This window comes from Rhinatrema bivittatum, chromosome 6, assembly GCF_901001135.1.
Source record: "Rhinatrema bivittatum chromosome 6, aRhiBiv1.1, whole genome shotgun sequence".
In the NCBI taxonomy this organism is placed as follows: domain Eukaryota; kingdom Metazoa; phylum Chordata; class Amphibia; order Gymnophiona; family Rhinatrematidae; genus Rhinatrema; species Rhinatrema bivittatum.
Window position 1 is genome coordinate 263,251,041 of NC_042620.1, and position 21,219 is coordinate 263,272,259.

Sequence of the window (21,219 nt, forward strand, 5' to 3'; positions counted from 1 at the left end):
AGTAACGTGTGTAAAAAATGTCTTAACAATCATTATGCTACTTGTGTACTATATATTGATCCACATTTATTAATTATTGGCGATTGTTTTGATCCTTTACTAATCCCACCTTTGCATACAATTCTGGAAATCTAACTAGCTCCCTATATCTTCTCACAGTATGTTCTAAAAATGGGTAAAACTGAGGAAATAAAGCTATTTGCATGGGCCATCCTCAATGGGCATGGTCTTTCTAAAAATATATAGATACTCACACAGACACTAGAGGGGGTTAGAGTGGTAGCATGGCCTGCTCCCTGAGATGAATTGGAAGAGAAAGGAAGATTTCCTTCCTCTTGTAAGTTGAAGAACTGGACAAGGGTCTTTGTGTCTGGTGACAAAGGAGAAGTTCATGTAATGAGAAATCTGCATTCAGAGGAAGGAATCCATCCTATTCCAGAGGATATGAGCCCCAGTTCAAGGAGCTGCAGAATGCAGGTGTAATAGTAACTGCACTGTTACTAAATCTTTTCTAGCGATCAGGACATTTTTATTTTTTTTTTTAATTTTATTTTTATTGAAGTTTCAATTTCAAATACATTGAAAATGATTCTCCCCCTACCTTTATCCATCCCCTTTTTGGGATCAGCTCAGGATATATATATATATATATATCTTCTTTCTGAGCATGTTCCAAGGAGATTATCTGAGGTCGGAGATTGGAGAGAAGGGTTCTTGAGATGGTGTCTAAGGTAGGCCTCACGGCTTACCAGTAGAAGGCTTTGGAGGGACCTTTTTGAAGTTTTTGCATTTGACCAGTTCCCAACAGGAGGGCCATCCCTCTTTTTAGAAGAGCTGGATATCATAGTGGTATCAACCTGTGACCCAGCTAACAATGGGGTACAGACTACTGAGGAGAAGAGTTTTTGATCTAGTTTTGAAGAGAAGTTTCTTCTAATCTTCATCTCCTACTTATGTTTTTGGAAGAAGAGAATTTTCCTACCTTCTATGGGGAGGGCATTCTGGACACTAATTCAGACCAAAGAAAGAGATCTTGAATAAAATGCACCATGGACAAAGAAACTGTAGCCTTGGAAGGAGTTATCATTCTTTTATTGATAATAATTTTTGCAATCTTGGCATGGATTTTATTTTTCAAGTTGAGGTTATCAAATCTAGAGGGATTCCCCTGTTACAGTCCCACCTGTGTTGATGCATTAAAGTTGCCAATTAGAAAAATAAACTTCCTCATTTACTCATTACTACTTTAGCCTACTTTGTCACATGTCCAACCTTAAGAATAATCAACCATAATAGGAATGTAATCCAATATAACTAACACTTATTTACTTCTAAAAGACTGTTAGATTGCTTAAATAAAGTATCACTTGTGACATGAAAAAGTCTGCCGCAGTTCCTGTTTTTTGTCCAGTCAACAAATGACACAGTTCCGCATTCCTGGGAAATGATAAGCATATCTGAGATTTTATATCAATAATCATAATAGAGTATAATAACCGATATTTGATTAGTTTATTCTTTGTACCTATCTTTGTACGGCTTAAAAGAAGAAGAAGTAAGAAAAAATATAAAGGTATGAATTACTGCATATGTTGAGACTGCTTCCTGATTTTGGCTGGGCATTCTTCTAGTACAAACTGATAATAAAGAGAGAAAATATTGAACTACAGGGAATTCTGGCAGAAGAGTTTCTATTTTTTTTTTTTTCAGTTTAATTCTGGGGCAAAACTCTGGGATGTTTATCAGAAAACCCGCAAATTAAATTCTGTTTTTGTTCAACACCACTACCTGGCTCCCTGCTGCACTTTTGGTGCCCTTCAAGCCTACTGCACTCCTTTACAGTGAGTATCTACTGGTCAGTGATTGATACGTGGACGAGACTGGGTGATTGTATTACAAATTCCCATAACTGTACTAAAGGCTTCAGAGGTCTATGCCTCATCCCCAATGGTGAACCCCGGCATCCCAAGTGTGGAGCGATGGCAGAGAGAATTATAGGTCCAGGGTGTTGATAGCATCCTGGAAATCGTGTGGCCCCTTTACTCTGTCTACTAAACAAAGAAGGGGGTTTCAAGAGAGAGTCTGTTAAACCAACAGTGGCTGTCTCGGTAGCTCTTAAAGAGGTCTTGGGAAGCCACCAGTGACTTTGGAGCTTTAAGTGCTGAAATTCTTGGGGTATATATTCAGCCACTAAGCGGCTAGTTAAGTTAGCCGGATATCCATATCTGGCTAACTTAATTGGGATATTCAGCAGTGCAACCATGCCACGGAATATACCCAATTAATTAGCAGTTAGCCGGATCTATGGCACATCTAGAGTTAGCCAGTTAAGGTACCCGGCTAACTCTGAATATCGGTTTAACTTAACCGGCTAACTCCACCCCTCCCCCAAACGCCCACCTCCTGCCCCATGAACACCCCTGACTTATCCAGCTAAATTCTAACCATATATTTCGTTATCTGGCTAGAATTTAGCCGGGTTCGCTTTTGAAAATGCATCAAAGCCATTTAGATAGATAACTTTCCCGTTATCCCCTTATGTTTTGAGTGACTGTAAATCCTGATTTTTCTGTTGTGCTCTGGAAGTGGAATTTTTGTTGCCTGCCATCATTTTGCAGTAGTAAACATTTTTCTTTTATTGGAACAACACTTCCTACTGTTAAGACTTTTATTTAGAGTAACAATGCCGAAGAGTCCCTAGAAGCAGGTTGATCCTTCCGATCTGGAAGAACTCCTGGGACAGCGGTGAGCTTCTCTGGACTTGGCAGAACCCAAAGGTATGCCAGCCCTTAAAAGGGATGATCCTGAAAAGAGGTAATACATATCATTGGGAGGAGGTGGCAAGATTCCTAACATGGGCTGCAGGCTGACTCGGCTACACTTCTCAGCTAGGGAGAAGGAGTGATAGCCTGCAGCTGGTCAAGTTTGTATAGCTCACAACTGGGAGATATTTTTAGCAAGGTGCTGGTGGGGGCAGGGGAAGAGTAAGAGTAATAAAGGGTGATGTCCACAGCACAGTGAAAATGGTCAAGTTAGAACAGTGTAGACAGGAACAACTGGGCAGATTGGGTGGGTCAAATGGTCTTTGTTGATATCAACTTTGTTGCTATTTGTAATTGGCCCTGGATCTTGTTCAGCCCACTGTGTAGAAGGGTATGATGATAATAGTGATCCCCTTCTGACAGGCTGGGCAGACTCCACTAGTGTACCTACCCAGTAGTGACTGGTAGGTGAAAACATTTATAACTCTTTCTTCTACCAGTATATGAAATGGGATGTTGGGGAGAAACATATGACATATGTGAGGCACACCTTCAATGTTCTCTTTCAACCATATTCACAAGCAGACGAACATCATTATACAGCTGGGTGGGAATGTGGGAAGATGGCCCTATGAACGTTATCCAGTGCTGCACACACAAGAATGATTTCAGTGTTGCACTCGACAATGATAACACCACATGCAAGTGGAATAATTAACATTAGAAAGGTGCTGAGTGTCAGTAAATGCGCATACAGTAACGCTTCTTAGGAGGCTGCTCTCGGCTCCTTGCTCTCCTCAGCACCTTCAGCAAAATGGACTGCAGCAGAGCTGGCAGAGAGGCGCACTGCTGACAATGTCTTTGGTTTTTCAGTGGAGCTCTTCTCTCGCTTGGCCATGTCAGATCGCAGCCCGAGAAGGTAGAAGGGCACTGTGAATCCCAGCAGAGACAGGGTCAGGAAGCTGGCATGAATCTGAAAAAAACCCCAAAGAGCAGGGTGAAAGTCTGAGTGACCACAGCAGGTGGGCACAGGGAGAATGGAGACCCCCAGGAGTGAGTGCAGAGAATGGAAATGTCTCCTTGGCACCAGCAGATGCCTTCACAAGGTAGATATAGGGCATACTGACAGGACAGAGAATGCACATTTCCCATTTGCACTAGCAGGAGGCACTCTTATCCTGTGAGAAATGTCTCTTCACAGCTGAACTGAGATTTTGCAGTTTTCACTTACCCAAAATGGATCCCCCTGGAGAAAGTTGGTAAAAGCCAGAAAAAGGGGGTGTTGTACCAGCGTCAGAAGCATGGAGCAGAGGATATGTACACCTATCAGTCCCCCAAAATGATTGGCTGGATATCTGTGAACAAAGGATAAGACCTGAGAGAGAAGGTGGGGGAGCAGGAACTGAGTTGTACCTGTGGCCAGGTGTAGAAAGCGTGAGGGAGAGCATGGGTTGAACCATGGACTGGTAGGGAAAATAAGAGGCACTGAGCTGTGATTTATGGACAGTCATGGGGAAAGCAGAGGAAGGAGGAAGAGCTGGAGTTAAGAGCGAGAGTCCGAGGCGGGATCTGGGAAGAGAGATGAGTGGTGGAGGGGGCAGCAGAGGATGGACCAGGAGCTGGGCGGTGACCTGCAGCCAGGGTAGGAAGAGCCGAGGCAAGAAAGGGCTGAGATGTGCTCTAGGGTTAGGAGTATAAGGGGATGGAGGGGTGAGCAGAAGTTGAACTGTGCTCATCAGGTGGGGTAGGAGAGGAGGAGTTGTTGGGGTCTTGTCTGTACTCACAGCACTATATACAACATGGTGCAGGAAACGAAGAGAGAGCTTCTAAGCACGGTGTGCAGAAGGAATCCCAGGACCTTTGGGAGAGACAAAGGATCAAAGTCAAAATGCCTCCCACTATTTCAGCAGAAAACATTTTTATAAAAGTAATTTAAAGCTGAGCATGCAATGTAGAATTGCGCCTATATCTGTTGGTGGAGCCTGCTTTTCTAAGGCTTTTATCAAGAGGAGTCATTTGGATATGAGAGAATGGGGGTTAGGGAGGAGCTCAATGTATGGGAAAGGATCATAATGCATTCTAGTTGGTTAACTGTTTATTAATTATAGCATGCGTTTGGCTGAGGCAACATTGGGGAACCAGAAGATACAAGAACAGATGAGGTTCTGTAAGCATGAGGGGTCAGCAGCAAAATGGACAAGGGGTCTGCAAGTATTAGGGACCAACAGGAGCACAGATAGGTGGGGGCTCTGTAAGAACTAGGGGTTAGCAGGACCGATACGGGTGGAGTTTCTCTAACTGTCAGAGGTATTACTGCTCTCTCTCTCTCTCTCTCTCCCTCTTTACTCTCCGTTCCTCTTCTTTTGCTGCCTCTTACCTGCAGCTCCAGACTAGGAATGAGACACACGACACCGAATGTACAGAGAAAGATGTTCCTCAGGGTGAATACCACTGCCAGTCTCTGGACACTGCTGATTTGTCTCTGGGTTGACTGCACTCTGAAAGCAAATCACAGATGCCTACATTCACATTCTGCTTAACATGCCAGACTTGCTGGTGATAACCCCAGACAGTTTCATCCTACTCCGGAGAGACCCCTGACACACACCTCCCTCCAGCAATGGGGCACAACCCTACTCCTCATACATACATCCCGGAGCAGAAATGCACCCTACCCTGTAATGGCAGCACACTCTTCTCCCTTCTGACTGGCTGCTTTCTGCTGCCTCGACCCCAGTAAGATAGAGGTCACAGGGGCACTCAGCAAACTCAAAACTTGAAGGGCCCCAAAGATGGACGAGTACAGATCTGACAAAGGGAAGAAAACAAGAGAGACAAGGTCAGTCCTTCTGAAGCATCCTGGTACAAGCTGGATACAAGCAGCCCGATGGTGACTGAGGTCGAGGGGACCCATAACAGACTCAACGTGGAGAGACAAAACAAGGGGGCTATTAGATACAAGAGGCTTTTGGAGGGAGCCAAGCATAAGGGGTGCTAAATGCAAGGGACCCCATGGGAACTGTTGGACATGAGGGGACACAAGGGGAATGTCGGACAGGAAGGGCAAGGAAGGCGAGTTGTAAATAAGAAGGATGCCAGACCCTAGGGAAACTGCTAGGGCAAGATGGACCATAGGGGGAAGACAGGCACGGGAGGTGCCTACAGAAGAGTCCGGAGCATCTCTCCCGAGTGATGCTTGGACAAGGGCAGAGGTAAAAGGGGTGGGGGGCTCTGTATGGCTCAAGCAATATCTGAGCTGAAGGGCAAAGTGCTGGGGGACTCGTACCTGTGCTTTGATTTTCCTGGGATAGGTGCTGGAGCAGGTGATTAATGGAGCCCATGTAGAAATGCAGCCAGAGCTGGACAATGGAGGTCATGAAAAGGTGAAGGATGAAGATGGGACTGCAGAGACTGACACGCAGGGGAGGGTTCACTGCAATAGAGAAGGCACGAGGATTAGTGAGAGAGAAAACCATTCACTGCAAGCAGTGGTCATGGCCAGGACATAGGCACGAATTCATGCCACCCCCCCTGTCTGCCGAGTTATTGCTCACCTCTCTCCTTTGCCTGTTTGCTGATCTTTCCTATCCTCTCTCCTTGGGTATAACTCTTCGCTTCCTTAAGTCTCTCTGGGTCTGACATTGAAAGGGATCTAGCCGGTTAATTAAGATCTTAGCTGGCTAGATCCTGCAGAGTGAATAATTCCCCCCTCCCCCGAGCTTAGTGCCTAAATCTAGCCACCTAGTTTCACTGGACAGCTAGATTTAATCACTCACAAATGGGCAGTCAGGAGAAGATTGGCTAGGGGAACAATATAGCTAGCCAACACTGAATGTTCGGCACTAGCCAGCTCTATTAGCTGCCCGTCTCTGAGCGCTGTGAGAGCAGGCTTAAATCTAGCCGGCTAGGTTTATATCTTTTTTTTTCAGGTGCAACCTAGGCTGCAGCTGAAATTTATTCTAAACATAGCCTATCTTAGCCACTCGGTGGCCCTTTCAATATCGATCCCTTTGTTGCCTCCAAAATCTTCCACCTCTAGTTTCTTCGTCTGCCACAATGCAGGGATATGCAAGAGCGAGGCTACAGCAGGAGGTTCAGACTTTAGAAAGTGGGACCCTCTGGACTAGCTCCCAAGTCTGATCCCCTGCCAAAAACTAGTTTCTTGCCTCACTTCCTATTTCTGGAGCTCTTCAGCCCTCCAAATATCTCTTCTCTTTGTCTCTCACCCTTCTTATGTACAGTTTTCTCCTCCATTTTTCATCCATCTGTGGCCCGTCCTTCCACCTTCCCAGTCTCTCAGCATTTCATCCCTAGCCTCCATTTCCCCTTCTATCGCTCCACCTGGGTTGCTCCATCTTCCCCTCTCTTCGCCACCCTCTCATTACCTCACTCCCATCCATCATGCCTCTGCCTCATTGCAATGCTTTCTCTCTCTTTCTCATATTCTTGTTAGGGTCAGGAGGGTCTGTCAGCTGTAGCACTGCATACAGTCCAAGTTCAAGGCTAAATCCAAGGGCCTTCAGTCAATCCTTATCCTCCATGTGCTACCTTCCACTTTTGACCCGGCTGATTGCCACCTACTCCTTAATGTTCTGCCCTCACTTTGATTCCGAGACTCCATTTTGTCTTGGTTTTCTTCTTACCTCTTCCATCACAATTTGGGTGGGTCCTCTGATGAATCCTCCTCCACTACTATTTTGTCATTTGATTTAGGGAATTGCCCTACTCTTAGCAAGACTCGAGGCCGGTGCAAGGGTGTTAGACGCCCTAGGCAAACCTTACAGCCTTCCTCTTCAATCCCCCGGCCCCACTCTCCCTCCATAGCCTTCTCTTCACACAATTAAAATGTATGCATTTATAGTAACAGATTTTACATGAAAAAGGACAAAGCACAGTCTTCTGAGGTAAAAATATCATAACTATGCGTATTATATGCACCCGTACTGTGCTGACCAGAAAGCCCTGCAAAAAAGCAAAAAGGACACTTGAAACCCAAACAGTATGGTCTTAGGCCTATTGTAATGTGTGTTGGAGGTGGGCTTGGCCCTCAGAAAGCCATGAGGAAAGTGAGTCACAATTACAATATACGGAAATAAAGATTAACAAATAAAATTAAAATGGATGTATATAAGGTTATATATAGTAAACCTCCCATACCAAATCAGTACTAAGTGCCTAAGAAAAGACAACATTGCATATGTTTCACCAGTTCCTAAAGCACCTATACACCTCCTATTCTGAAAACAAAACAAGCCAGGCTGCTATAGATCCCTAGCGAAAAATTATACATTAGCAGAACACGTCACCTTGGTCACACATACAGAACGCAGACAAATCCTCGCCAAACAGAGAATACAGAGACTATAAATGCCTGATGGGAGGAGGGTAAGCAATGCAACAGTGCTGTATCAGGGTACAAATAATGATACTGCAATGATAGGGTGGATCAACTTGGGAGCGGGGTGAAGCTTTAGATTCAGGATGGCATAGATTCCACCAGGACAAACATCCTGTGAGAGACTAAATGCATAGTAGAATCTTTATTGATGGGGAAGAGGTATACTTCCATCTACCTGGCCAAAATGATAAGACGGATGATGAAATACTAAGAGAAATTGGTAGTGCGGTAATAATGGAAGATTTCAATTACCCCAATATAGACTGGGTAAATGTAACATCAGGACTTGCTAGAGAGATAAAGTTCCTGGATGGAATAAATGACTGTTTCTTGGAGCAATCGGTTCAGGAACTGACAAAAGAGGGAGCTATTTTAGATCTAATTCAGAAGGATTTGGTGGGAGAGGTAATGGTGGTAGGACCACTTGGCAACAGTGATCATAGAAACAAAGAAACATATAAATGACGGCAGAAAAGGACCATCCGATCTGCCCAGCAAGCTTCTGGTAGCACCAGCCATGCCACACAGGTCTCCCGCATAAAGGTATCATCAGGGGGCGGCACTGGCATGCACACACAGGTCTCCCCCTATAAAGGTATCATCAGGGGGCGGCACTGGCATGCATACACAGGTCTCCCGCATAAAGGTATCATCAGGGGGCGGCACTGGCATGCACACACAGGTCTCCCGCATAAAGGTATCATCAGGGGGTGGCACTGGCATGCATACACAGGTCTCCCGCATAAAGGTATCATCAGGGGATGGCACTGGCATGCATACACAGGTCTCCCGCATAAAGGTATCATCAGGGGATGGCACTGGCATGCATACACAGGTCTCCCGCATAAAGGTATCATCAGGGGATGGCACTGGCATGCATACACAGGTCTCCCGCATAAAGGTATCATCAGGGGGCGGCACTGGCATGCATACACAGGTCTCCCGCATAAAGGTATCATCAGGGGACGGCACTGGCATGCACACACAGGTCTCCCGCATAAAGGTATCATCAAGGGATGGCACTGGCATGCATACACAGGTCTCTCGCATAAAGGTATCATCAGGGGATGGCACTGGCCTGCACACACAGGTCTCCCGCATAAAGGTATCATCAGGGGGTGGCACTGGCATGCATACACAGGTCTCCCGCATAAAGGTATCATCAGGGGGCGGCACTGGCATGCATACACAGGTCTCCCGCATAAAGGTATCATCAGGGGGTGGCACTGGCATGCATACACAGGTCTCCCCCATAAAGGTATCATCAGGGGTGGCACTGGCATGCATACACAGGTCTCCCCCATAAAGGTATCATCAGGGGGCGGCACTGGCATGCATACACAGGTCTCCCCCATAAAGGTATCATCAGGGGGTGGCACTGGCATGCACACACAGGTCTCCCGCATAAAGGTATCATCAGGGGGTGGCACTGGCATGCATACACAGGTCTCCCGCATAAAGGTATCATCAGGGGGTGGCACTGGCATGCATACACAGGTCTCCCCCATAAAGGTATCATCAGGGGGCGGCACTGGCATGCATACACAGGTCTCCCCCATAAAGGTATCATCAGGGGGCGGCACTGGCATGCATACACAGGTCTCCCCCATAAAGGTATCATCAGGGGGCGGCACTGGCATGCATACACAGGTCTCCCGCATAAAGGTATCATCAGGGGGTGGCACTGGCATGCATACACAGGTCTCCCGCATAAAGGTATCATCAGGGGGTGGCACTGGCATGCACACACAGGTCTCCCGCATAAAGGTATCATCAGGGGGTGGCACTGGCATGCACACACAGGTCTCCCGCATAAAGGTATCATCAGGGGGTGGCACTGGCATGCACACACAGGTCTCCCGCATAAAGGTATCATCAGGGGGCGGCACTGGCATGCATACACAGGTCTCCCGCATAAAGGTATCATCAGGGGGCGGCACTGGCATGCACACACAGGTCTCCCGCATAAAGGTATCATCAGGGGGCGGCACTGGCATGCACACACAGGTCTCCCGCATAAAGGTATCATCAGGGGGCGGCACTGGCATGCACACACAGGTCTCCCGCATAAAGGTATCATCAGGGGGTGGCACTGGCATGCACACACAGGTCTCCCGCATAAAGGTATCATCAGGGGGTGGCACTGGCATGCATACACAGGTCTCCCGCATAAAGGTATCATCAGGGGGTGGCACTGGCATGCATACACAGGTCTCCCGCATAAAGGTATCATCAGGGGGTGGCACTGGCATGCATACACAGGTCTCCCGCATAAAGGTATCATCAGGGGGTTGCACTGGCATGCACACACAGGTCTCCCGCATAAAGGTATCATCAGGGGGTGGCACTGGCATGCACACACAGGTCTCCCGCATAAAGGTATCATCAGGGGGTGGCACTGGCATGCACACACAGGTCTCCCGCATAAAGGTATCATCAGGGGGTGGCACTGGCATGCATACACAGGTCTCCCGCATAAAGGTATCATCAGGGGGTGGCACTGGCATGCATACACAGGTCTCCCGCATAAAGGTATCATCAGGGGGCGGCACTGGCATGCATACACAGGTCTCCCCCATAAAGGTATCATCAGGGGGCGGCACTGGCATGCACACACAGGTCTCCCGCATAAAGGTATCATCAGGGGATGGCACTGGCATGCACACACAGGTCTCCCGCATAAAGGTATCATCAGGGGGTGGCACTGGCATGCATACACAGGTCTCCCGCATAAAGGTATCATCAGGGGGTGGCACTGGCATGCACACACAGGTCTCCCGCATAAAGGTATCATCAGGGGGTGGCACTGGCATGCATACACAGGTCTCCCCCATAAAGGTATCATCAGGGGATGGCACTGGCATGCACACACAGGTCTCCCGCATGAAGGTATCATCAGGGGGTGGCACTGGCATGCATACACAGGTCTCCCCCATAAAGGTATCATCAGGGGGTGGCACTGGCATGCATACACAGGTCTCCCGCATAAAGGTATCATCAGGGGGTGGCACTGGCATGCATACACAGGTCTCCCCCATAAAGGTATCATCAGGGGGTGGCACTGGCATGCATACACAGGTCTCCCGCATAAAGGTATCATCAGGGGATGGCACTGGCATGCATACACAGGTCTCCTGCATAAAGGTATCATCAGGGGGTGGCACTGGCATGCACACACAGGTCTCCCGCATAAAGGTATCATCAGGGGGTGGCACTGGCATGCATACACAGGTCTCCCCTATAAAGGTATCATCAGGGGATGGCACTGGCATGCATACACAGGTCTCCCGCATAAAGGTATCATCAGGGGGTGGCACTGGCATGCACACACAGGTCTCCCGCATAAAGGTATCATCAGGGGGTGGCACTGGCATGCATACACAGGTCTCCCCTATAAAGGTATCATCAGGGGATGGCACTGGCATGCATACACAGGTCTCCCGCATAAAGGTATCATCAGGGGGTGGCACTGGCATGCACACACAGGTCTCCCGCATAAAGGTATCATCAGGGGATGGCACTGGCATGCATACACAGGTCTCCCGCATAAAGGTATCATCAGGGGGTGGCACTGGCATGCACACACAGGTCTCCCGCATAAAGGTATCATCAGGGGGTGGCACTGGCATGCATACACAGGTCTCCCCTATAAAGGTATCATCAGGGGATGGCACTGGCATGCATACACAGGTCTCCCGCATAAAGGTATCATCAGGGGGTGGCACTGGCATGCATACACAGGTCTCCCGCATAAAGGTATCATCAGGGGATGGCACTGGCATGCATACACAGGTCTCCCGCATAAAGGTATCATCAGGGGATGGCACTGGCATGCATACACAGGTCTCCCGCATAAAGGTATCATCAGGGGGTGGCACTGGCATGCACACACAGGTCTCCTGCATAAAGGTATCATCAGGGGATGGCACTGGCATGCATACACAGCTCTCCCGCATAAAGGTATCATCAGGGGGTGGCACTGGCATGCACACACAGGTCTCCCGCATAAAGGTATCATCAGGGGGTGGCACTGGCATGCATACACAGGTCTCCCGCATAAAGGTATCATCAGGGGATGGCACTGGCATGCATACACAGGTCTCCCGCATAAAGGTATCATCAGGGGATGGCACTGGCATGCATACACAGGTCTCCCGCATAAAGGTATCATCAGGGGGTGGCACTGGCATGCATACACAGGTCTCCTGCATAAAGGTATCATCAGGGGATGGCACTGGCATGCATACACAGGTCTCCCCCTATAAAGGTATCATCAGGGGGTGGCACTGGCATGCACACACAGGTCTCCCCCTATAAAGGTATCATCAGCGGATGGCACTGGCATGCATACACAGGTCTCCCCCTATAAAGGTATCATCAGGGGATGGCACTGGCATGCACACACAGGTCTCCCCCTATAAAGGTATCATCAGGGGGTGGCACTGGCATGCATACACAGGTCTCCCCCTATAAAGGTATCATCAGGGGGTGGCACTGGCATGCACACACAGGTCTCCCCCTATAAAGGTATCATCAGGGGATGGCACTGGCATGCATACACAGGTCTCCTGCATAAAGGTATCATCAGGGGGTGGCACTGGCATGCATACACAGGTCTCCCGCATAAAGGTATCATCAGGGGATGGCACTGGCATGCATACACAGGTCTCCCGCATAAAGGTATCATCAGGGGGTGGCACTGGCATGCACACACAGGTCTCCCCCTATAAAGGTATCATAAGGGGGTGGCACTGGCATGCATACACAGGTCTCCCCCTATAAAGGTATCATCAGGGGATGGCACTGGCATGCATACACAGGTCTCTCCCTATAAAGGTATCATCAGGGGGTGGCACTGGCATGCACACACAGGTCTCCCCCTATAAAGGTATCATCAGGGGATGGCACTGGCATGCATACACAGGTCTCCCCCTATAAAGGTATCATCAGGGGATGGCACTGGCATGCATACACAGGTCTCCCCCTATAAAGGTATCATCAGGGGATGGCACTGGCATGCATACACAGGTCTCCCCCTATAAAGGTATCATCAGGGGATGGCACTGGCATGCATACACAGGTCTCCCCCTATAAAGGTATCATCAGGGGATGGCACTGGCATGCACACACAGGTCTCCCCCTATAAAGGTATCATCAGGGGATGGCACTGGCATGCACACACAGGTCTCCCCCTATAAAGGTATCATCAGGGGGTGGCACTGGCATGCATACACAGGTCTCCCCCTATAAAGGTATCATCAGGGGATGGCACTGGCATGCATACACAGGTCTCCTGCATAAAGGTATCATCAGGGGACGGCACTGGCATGCACACACAGGTCTCCCCCTATAAAGGTATCATCAGGGGATGGCACTGGCATGCATACACAGGTCTCCCCCTATAAAGGTATCATCAGGGGATGGCACTGGCATGCATACACAGGTCTCCCCCTATAAAGGTATCATCAGGGGATGGCACTGGCATGCATACACAGGTCTCCCCCTATAAAGGTATCATCAGGGGATGGCACTGGCATGCACACACAGGTCTCCCCCTATAAAGGTATCATCAGGGGATGGCACTGGCATGCATACACAGGTCTCCCCCTATAAAGGTATCATCAGGGGATGGCACTGGCATGCACACACAGGTCTCCCCCTATAAAGGTATCATCAGGGGGTGGCACTGGCATGCATACACAGGTCTCCCCTATAAAGGTATCATCAGGGGGTGGCACTGGCATGCATACACAGGTCTCCCGCATAAAGGTATCATCAGGGGATGGCACTGGCATGCATACACAGGTCTCCCCCTATAAAGGTATCATCAGGGGGTGGCACTGGCATGCACACACAGGTCTCCCGCATAAAGGTATCATCAGGGGGTGGCACTGGCATGCACACACAGGTCTCCCCCTATAAAGGTATCATCAGGGGGATGGCACTGGCATGCATACACAGGTCTCCCCCTATAAAGGTATCATCAGGGGGTGGCACTGGCATGCACACACAGGTCTCCCCCTATAAAGGTATCATCAGGGGGTGGCACTGGCATGCACACACAGGTCTCCCCCTATAAAGGTATCATCAGGGGGTGGCACTGGCCTGCACACACAGGTCTCCCGCATAAAGGTATCATCAGGGGGTGGCACTGGAATGCATACACAGGTCTCCCGCATAAAGGTATCATCAGGGGGTGGCACTGGCATGCACACACAGGTCTCCTGCATAAAGGTATCATCAGGGGATGGCACTGGCATGCATACACAGGTCTCCCCCTATAAAGGTATCATCAGGGGGTGGCACTGGCATGCATACACAGGTCTCCCCCTATAAAGGTATCATCAGGGGGTGGCACTGGCATGCATACACAGGTCTCCCCCTATAAAGGTATCATCAGGGGGTGGCACTGGCATGCATACACAGGTCTCCCCCTATAAAGGTATCATCAGGGGGTGGCACTGGCATGCACACACAGGTCTCCCCCTATAAAGGTATCATCAGGGGATGGCACTGGCATGCATACACAGGTCTCCCCCTATAAAGGTATCATCAGGGGGTGGCACTGGCATGCACACACAGGTCTCCCCCTATAAAGGTATCATCAGGGGATGGCACTGGCATGCATACACAGGTCTCCCCCTATAAAGGTATCATCAGGGGATGGCACTGGCATGCACACACAGGTCTCCCCCTATAAAGGTATCATCAGGGGGTGGCACTGGCATGCATACACAGGTCTCCCCCTATAAAGGTATCATCAGGGGGTGGCACTGGCATGCACACACAGGTCTCCCCCTATAAAGGTATCATCAGGGGGTGGCACTGGCATGCATACACAGGTCTCCCCCTATAAAGGTATCATCAGGGGATGGCACTGGCATGCACACACAGGTCTCCCCCTATAAAGGTATCATCAGGGGGTGGCACTGGCATGCACACACAGGTCTCCCCCTATAAAGGTATCATCAGGGGGTGGCACTGGCATGCATACACAGGTCTCCCGCATAAAGGTATCATCAGGGGGTGGCACTGGCATGCATACACAGGTCTCCCGCATAAAGGTATCATCAGGGGATGGCACTGGCATGCATACACAGGTCTCCCGCATAAAGGTATCATCAGGGGGCGGCACTGGCATGCATACACAGGTCTCCCGCATAAAGGTATCATCAGGGGACGGCACTGGCATGCACACACAGGTCTCCCGCATAAAGGTATCATCAAGGGATGGCACTGGCATGCATACACAGGTCTCTCGCATAAAGGTATCATCAGGGGATGGCACTGGCCTGCACACACAGGTCTCCCGCATAAAGGTATCATCAGGGGGTGGCACTGGCGTGCATACACAGGTCTCCCGCATAAAGGTATCATCAGGGGGCGGCACTGGCATGCATACACAGGTCTCCCGCATAAAGGTATCATCAGGGGGTGGCACTGGCATGCATACACAGGTCTCCCCCATAAAGGTATCATCAGGGGGTGGCACTGGCATGCATACACAGGTCTCCCCCATAAAGGTATCATCAGGGGGCGGCACTGGCATGCATACACAGGTCTCCCCCATAAAGGTATCATCAGGGGGTGGCACTGGCATGCACACACAGGTCTCCCGCATAAAGGTATCATCAGGGGGTGGCACTGGCATGCATACACAGGTCTCCCGCATAAAGGTATCATCAGGGGGTGGCACTGGCATGCATACACAGGTCTCCCCCATAAAGGTATCATCAGGGGGCGGCACTGGCATGCATACACAGGTCTCCCCCATAAAGGTATCATCAGGGGGCGGCACTGGCATGCATACACAGGTCTCCCCCATAAAGGTATCATCAGGGGGCGGCACTGGCATGCATACACAGGTCTCCCGCATAAAGGTATCATCAGGGGGTGGCACTGGCATGCATACACAGGTCTCCCGCATAAAGGTATCATCAGGGGGTGGCACTGGCATGCACACACAGGTCTCCCGCATAAAGGTATCATCAGGGGGTGGCACTGGCATGCACACACAGGTCTCCCGCATAAAGGTATCATCAGGGGGTGGCACTGGCATGCACACACAGGTCTCCCGCATAAAGGTATCATCAGGGGGCGGCACTGGCATGCATACACAGGTCTCCCGCATAAAGGTATCATCAGGGGGCGGCACTGGCATGCACACACAGGTCTCCCGCATAAAGGTATCATCAGGGGGCGGCACTGGCATGCACACACAGGTCTCCCGCATAAAGGTATCATCAGGGGGCGGCACTGGCATGCACACACAGGTCTCCCGCATAAAGGTATCATCAGGGGGTGGCACTGGCATGCACACACAGGTCTCCCGCATAAAGGTATCATCAGGGGGTGGCACTGGCATGCATACACAGGTCTCCCGCATAAAGGTATCATCAGGGGGTGGCACTGGCATGCATACACAGGTCTCCCGCATAAAGGTATCATCAGGGGGTGGCACTGGCATGCATACACAGGTCTCCCGCATAAAGGTATCATCAGGGGGTGGCACTGGCATGCACACACAGGTCTCCCGCATAAAGGTATCATCAGGGGGTGGCACTGGCATGCACACACAGGTCTCCCGCATAAAGGTATCATCAGGGGGTGGCACTGGCATGCACACACAGGTCTCCCGCATAAAGGTATCATCAGGGGGTGGCACTGGCATGCATACACAGGTCTCCCGCATAAAGGTATCATCAGGGGGTGGCACTGGCATGCATACACAGGTCTCCCGCATAAAGGTATCATCAGGGGGCGGCACTGGCATGCATACACAGGTCTCCCCCATAAAGGTATCATCAGGGGGCGGCACTGGCATGCACACACAGGTCTCCCGCATAAAGGTATCATCAGGGGATGGCACTGGCATGCACACACAGGTCTCCCGCATAAAGGTATCATCAGGGGGTGGCACTGGCATGCATACACAGGTCTCCCGCATAAAGGTATCATCAGGGGGTGGCACTGGCATGCACACACAGGTCTCCCGCATAAAGGTATCATCAGGGGGTGGCACTGGCATGCATACACAGGTCTCCCCCATAAAGGTATCATCAGGGGATGGCACTGGCATGCACACACAGGTCTCCCGCATGAAGGTATCATCAGGGGGTGGCACTGGCATGCATACACAGGTCTCCCCCATAAAGGTATCATCAGGGGGTGGCACTGGCATGCATACACAGGTCTCCCGCATAAAGGTATCATCAGGGGGTGGCACTGGCATGCATACACAGGTCTCCCCCATAAAGGTATCATCAGGGGGTGGCACTGGCATGCATACACAGGTCTCCCGCATAAAGGTATCATCAGGGGATGGCACTGGCATGCATACACAGGTCTCCTGCATAAAGGTATCATCAGGGGGTGGCACTGGCATGCACACACAGGTCTCCCGCATAAAGGTATCATCAGGGGGTGGCACTGGCATGCATACACAGGTCTCCCCTATAAAGGTATCATCAGGGGATGGCACTGGCATGCATACACAGGTCTCCCGCATAAAGGTATCATCAGGGGGTGGCACTGGCATGCACACACAGGTCTCCCGCATAAAGGTATCATCAGGGGGTGGCACTGGCATGCATACACAGGTCTCCCCCATAAAGGTATCATCAGGGGATGGCACTGGCATGCATACACAGGTCTCCCGCATAAAGGTATCATCAGGGGGTGGCACTGGCATGCACACACAGGTCTCCCGCATAAAGGTATCATCAGGGGATGGCACTGGCATGCATACACAGGTCTCCCGCATAAAGGTATCATCAGGGGGTGGCACTGGCATGCACACACAGGTCTCCCGCATAAAGGTATCATCAGGGGATGGCACTGGCATGCATACACAGGTCTCCCGCATAAAGGTATCATCAGGGGATGGCACTGGCATGCATACACAGGTCTCTCGCATAAAGGTATCATCAGGGGATGGCACTGGCATGCACACACAGGTCTCCCGCATAAAGGTATCATCAGGGGATGGCACTGGCATGCATACACAGGTCTCCCGCATAAAGGTATCATCAGGGGGTGGCACTGGCATGCACACACAGGTCTCCCGCATAAAGGTATCATCAGGGGATGGCACTGGCATGCACACACAGGTCTCCCGCATAAAGGTATCATCAGGGGATGGCACTGGCATGCATACACAGGTCTCTCGCATAAAGGTATCATCAGGGGATGGCACTGGCATGCACACACAGGTCTCCCGCATAAAGGTATCATCAGGGGATGGCACTGGCATGCATACACAGGTCTCCCGCATAAAGGTATCATCAGGGGGTGGCACTGGCATGCATACACAGGTCTCCCCCTATAAAGGTATCATCAGGGGGTGGCACTGGCATGCACACACAGGTCTCCCGCATAAAGGTATCATCAGGGGGTGGCACTGGAATGCATACACAGGTCTCCCGCATAAAGGTATCATCAGGGGATGGCACTGGCATGCATACACAGGTCTCTCGCATAAAGGTATCATCAGGGGATGGCACTGGCATGCATACACAGGTCTCCCGCATAAAGGTATCATCAGGGGATGGCACTGGCATGCACACACAGGTCTCCCGCATAAAGGTATCATCAGGGGATGGCACTGGCATGCACACACAGGTCTCCCGCATAAAGGTATCATCAGGGGATGGCACTGGCATGCACACACAGGTCTCCCGCATAAAGGTATCATCAGGGGGTGGCATTGGCATGCATACACAGGTCTCCCGCATAAAGGTATCATCAGGAGGTGGCATTGGCATGCATACACAGGTCTCCCGCATAAAGGTATCATCAGGAGTTGGCATTGGCATGCACACACAGGTCTCCCGCATAAAGGTATCATCAGGGGGCGGCACTGGCATGCATACACAGGTCTCCCGCATAAAGGTATCATCAGGAGGTGGCATTGGCATGCACACACAGGTCTCCCGCATAAAGGTATCATCAGGGGATGGCACTGGCATGCATACACAGGTCTCCCGCATAAAGGTATCATCAGGAGGTGGCATTGGCATGCATACACAGGTCTCCCACATAAAAGTATCATCAGGGGATGGCACTGTCATGCATACACAGGTCTCCCCCATAAAGGTATCATCAGGAGGTGGCATTGGCATGCATACACAGGTCTCCCGCATAACGGTATCATAGGGGGTGGCACTGGCATGCATACACAGGTCTCCCCCATAAAGGTATCATCAGGGGACGGCACTGGCATGCATACACAGGTCTCCCCCTATAAAGGTATCATCAGGAGGTGGCATTGGCATGCATACACAGGTCTCCTGTATAAAGGTATCATCAGGGGATGGCACTGGCATGCACACACAGGTCTCCCGCATAAAGGTATCATCAGGGGATGGCACTGGCATGCATACACAGGTCTCCCCCATAAAGGTATCATCAGGGGATGGCACTGGCATGCATACACAGGTCTCCTGCATAAAGTTATCATCAGGGGGCGGCACTGGCATGCATACACAGGTCTCCCCCATAAAGGTATCATCAGGGGATGGCACTGGCATGCACACACAGGTCTCCCCCATAAAGTTATCATCAGGGGGCGGCACTGGCATGCATACACAGGTCTCCCCCATAAAGGTATCATCAGGGGACGGCACTGGCATGCATACACAGGTCTCCCCCTATAAAGGTATCATCAGGAGGTGGCATTGGCATGCATACACAGGTCTCCTGTATAAAGGTATCATCAGGGGATGGCACTGGCATGCACACACAGGTCTCCCGCATAAAGGTATCATCAGGGGATGGCACTGGCATGCACACACAGGTCTCCCCCATAAAGGTATCATCAGGGGGTGGCACTGGAATGCATACACAGGTCTCCCCTATAAAGGTATCATCAGGGGACGGCACTGGCATGCATACACAGGTCTCCCCTATAAAGGTATCATCAGGGGATGGCACTGGCATGCATACACAGGTCTCCCCCTATAAAGGTATCATCAGGGGGTGGCTCTGGCATGCATACACAGGTCTCCCGCATAAAGGTATCATCAGGGGGTGGCACTGGCATGCACACACAGGTCTCCCCCTATAAAGGTATCATCAGGGGGTGGCTCTGGCATGCATACACAGGTCTCCTGCATAAAGGTATCATCAGGGGATGGCACTGGCATGCATACACAGGTCTCCTGTATAAAGGTATCATCAGGGGACGGCACTGGCATGCATACACAGGTCTCCCCTATAAAGGTATCATCAGGGGATGGCACTGGCATGCATACACAGGTCTCCTGCATAAAGTTATCATCAGGGGGCGGCACTGGCATGCATACACAGGTCTCCCGCATAAAGGTATCATCAGGGGATGGCACTGGCATGCATACACAGGTCTCCCGCATAAAGGTATCATCAGGGGATGGCACTGGCATGCATACACAGGTCTCCTGTATAAAGGTATCATCAGGGGACGGCACTGGCATGCATACACAGGTCTCCCCTATAAAGGTATCATCAGGGGGTGGCACTGGAATGCATACACAGGTCTCCCCTATAAAGGTATCATCAGGGGACGGCACTGGCATGCACACACAGGTCTCCCCCTATAAAGGTATCATCAGGGGGTGGCTCTGGCATGCATACACAGGTCTCCCCCATAAAGGTATCATCAGGGGATGGCACTGGCATGCATACACAGGTCTCCTGCATAAAGGTATCATCAGGGGATGGCACTGGCATGCATACACAGGTCTCCCCTATAAAGGTATCATCAGGGGGTGGCACTGGCATGCATACACAGGTCTCTCCTATAAAGGTACTAGAGTCGGTTGTGATTGTCTTGAATGAGAACAGGACAGGTCCCTTTTCTAGCAAACAAGTTACTCTGCAGTTCAGGAAGTGCAGCCACAAGAAAATGTGGAGTGGAGCAGTCAGGGTACTGCAGCAACAGGGGAAGCAAAAGCAGCCAGAAGTCTGGAAGGAAGTAACAGCCATGTACTTCTGTGTAGTGGGAGTTCCCCAGTCCCAAGATCCGAATCAGAGGGAGAACCTGAGGCTCGAGGTTTAGAAGCTGGAAAGGCCAGCCAGAGTAAT

General features: G+C 50.4%; 1 protein-coding gene across 2 annotated transcripts in view; it reads right to left on the reverse strand.

Moving 5' to 3' along the window:
* Nucleotides 1-1,075: 1,075 nt before the first annotated feature.
* LOC115094230 (large neutral amino acids transporter small subunit 4-like) overlaps nucleotides 1,076-21,219 on the reverse strand; it is a 52,196-nt gene continuing 32,052 nt past the window's right edge. For both annotated transcript variants that reach the window (XM_029607061.1, XM_029607062.1), the window contains 6 exons: nucleotides 6,049-6,195; nucleotides 5,438-5,570; nucleotides 5,140-5,260; nucleotides 4,547-4,620; nucleotides 3,994-4,117; nucleotides 1,076-3,735 (listed from right to left, as the gene is read on the reverse strand). In XM_029607061.1, coding sequence (XP_029462921.1) covers nucleotides 3,529-3,735; nucleotides 3,994-4,117; nucleotides 4,547-4,620; nucleotides 5,140-5,260; nucleotides 5,438-5,570; nucleotides 6,049-6,195 — 806 coding nt within the window. In that variant the 3' untranslated portion in view covers nucleotides 1,076-3,528. The remainder of the gene's footprint in view (nucleotides 3,736-3,993; nucleotides 4,118-4,546; nucleotides 4,621-5,139; nucleotides 5,261-5,437; nucleotides 5,571-6,048; nucleotides 6,196-21,219) is intronic.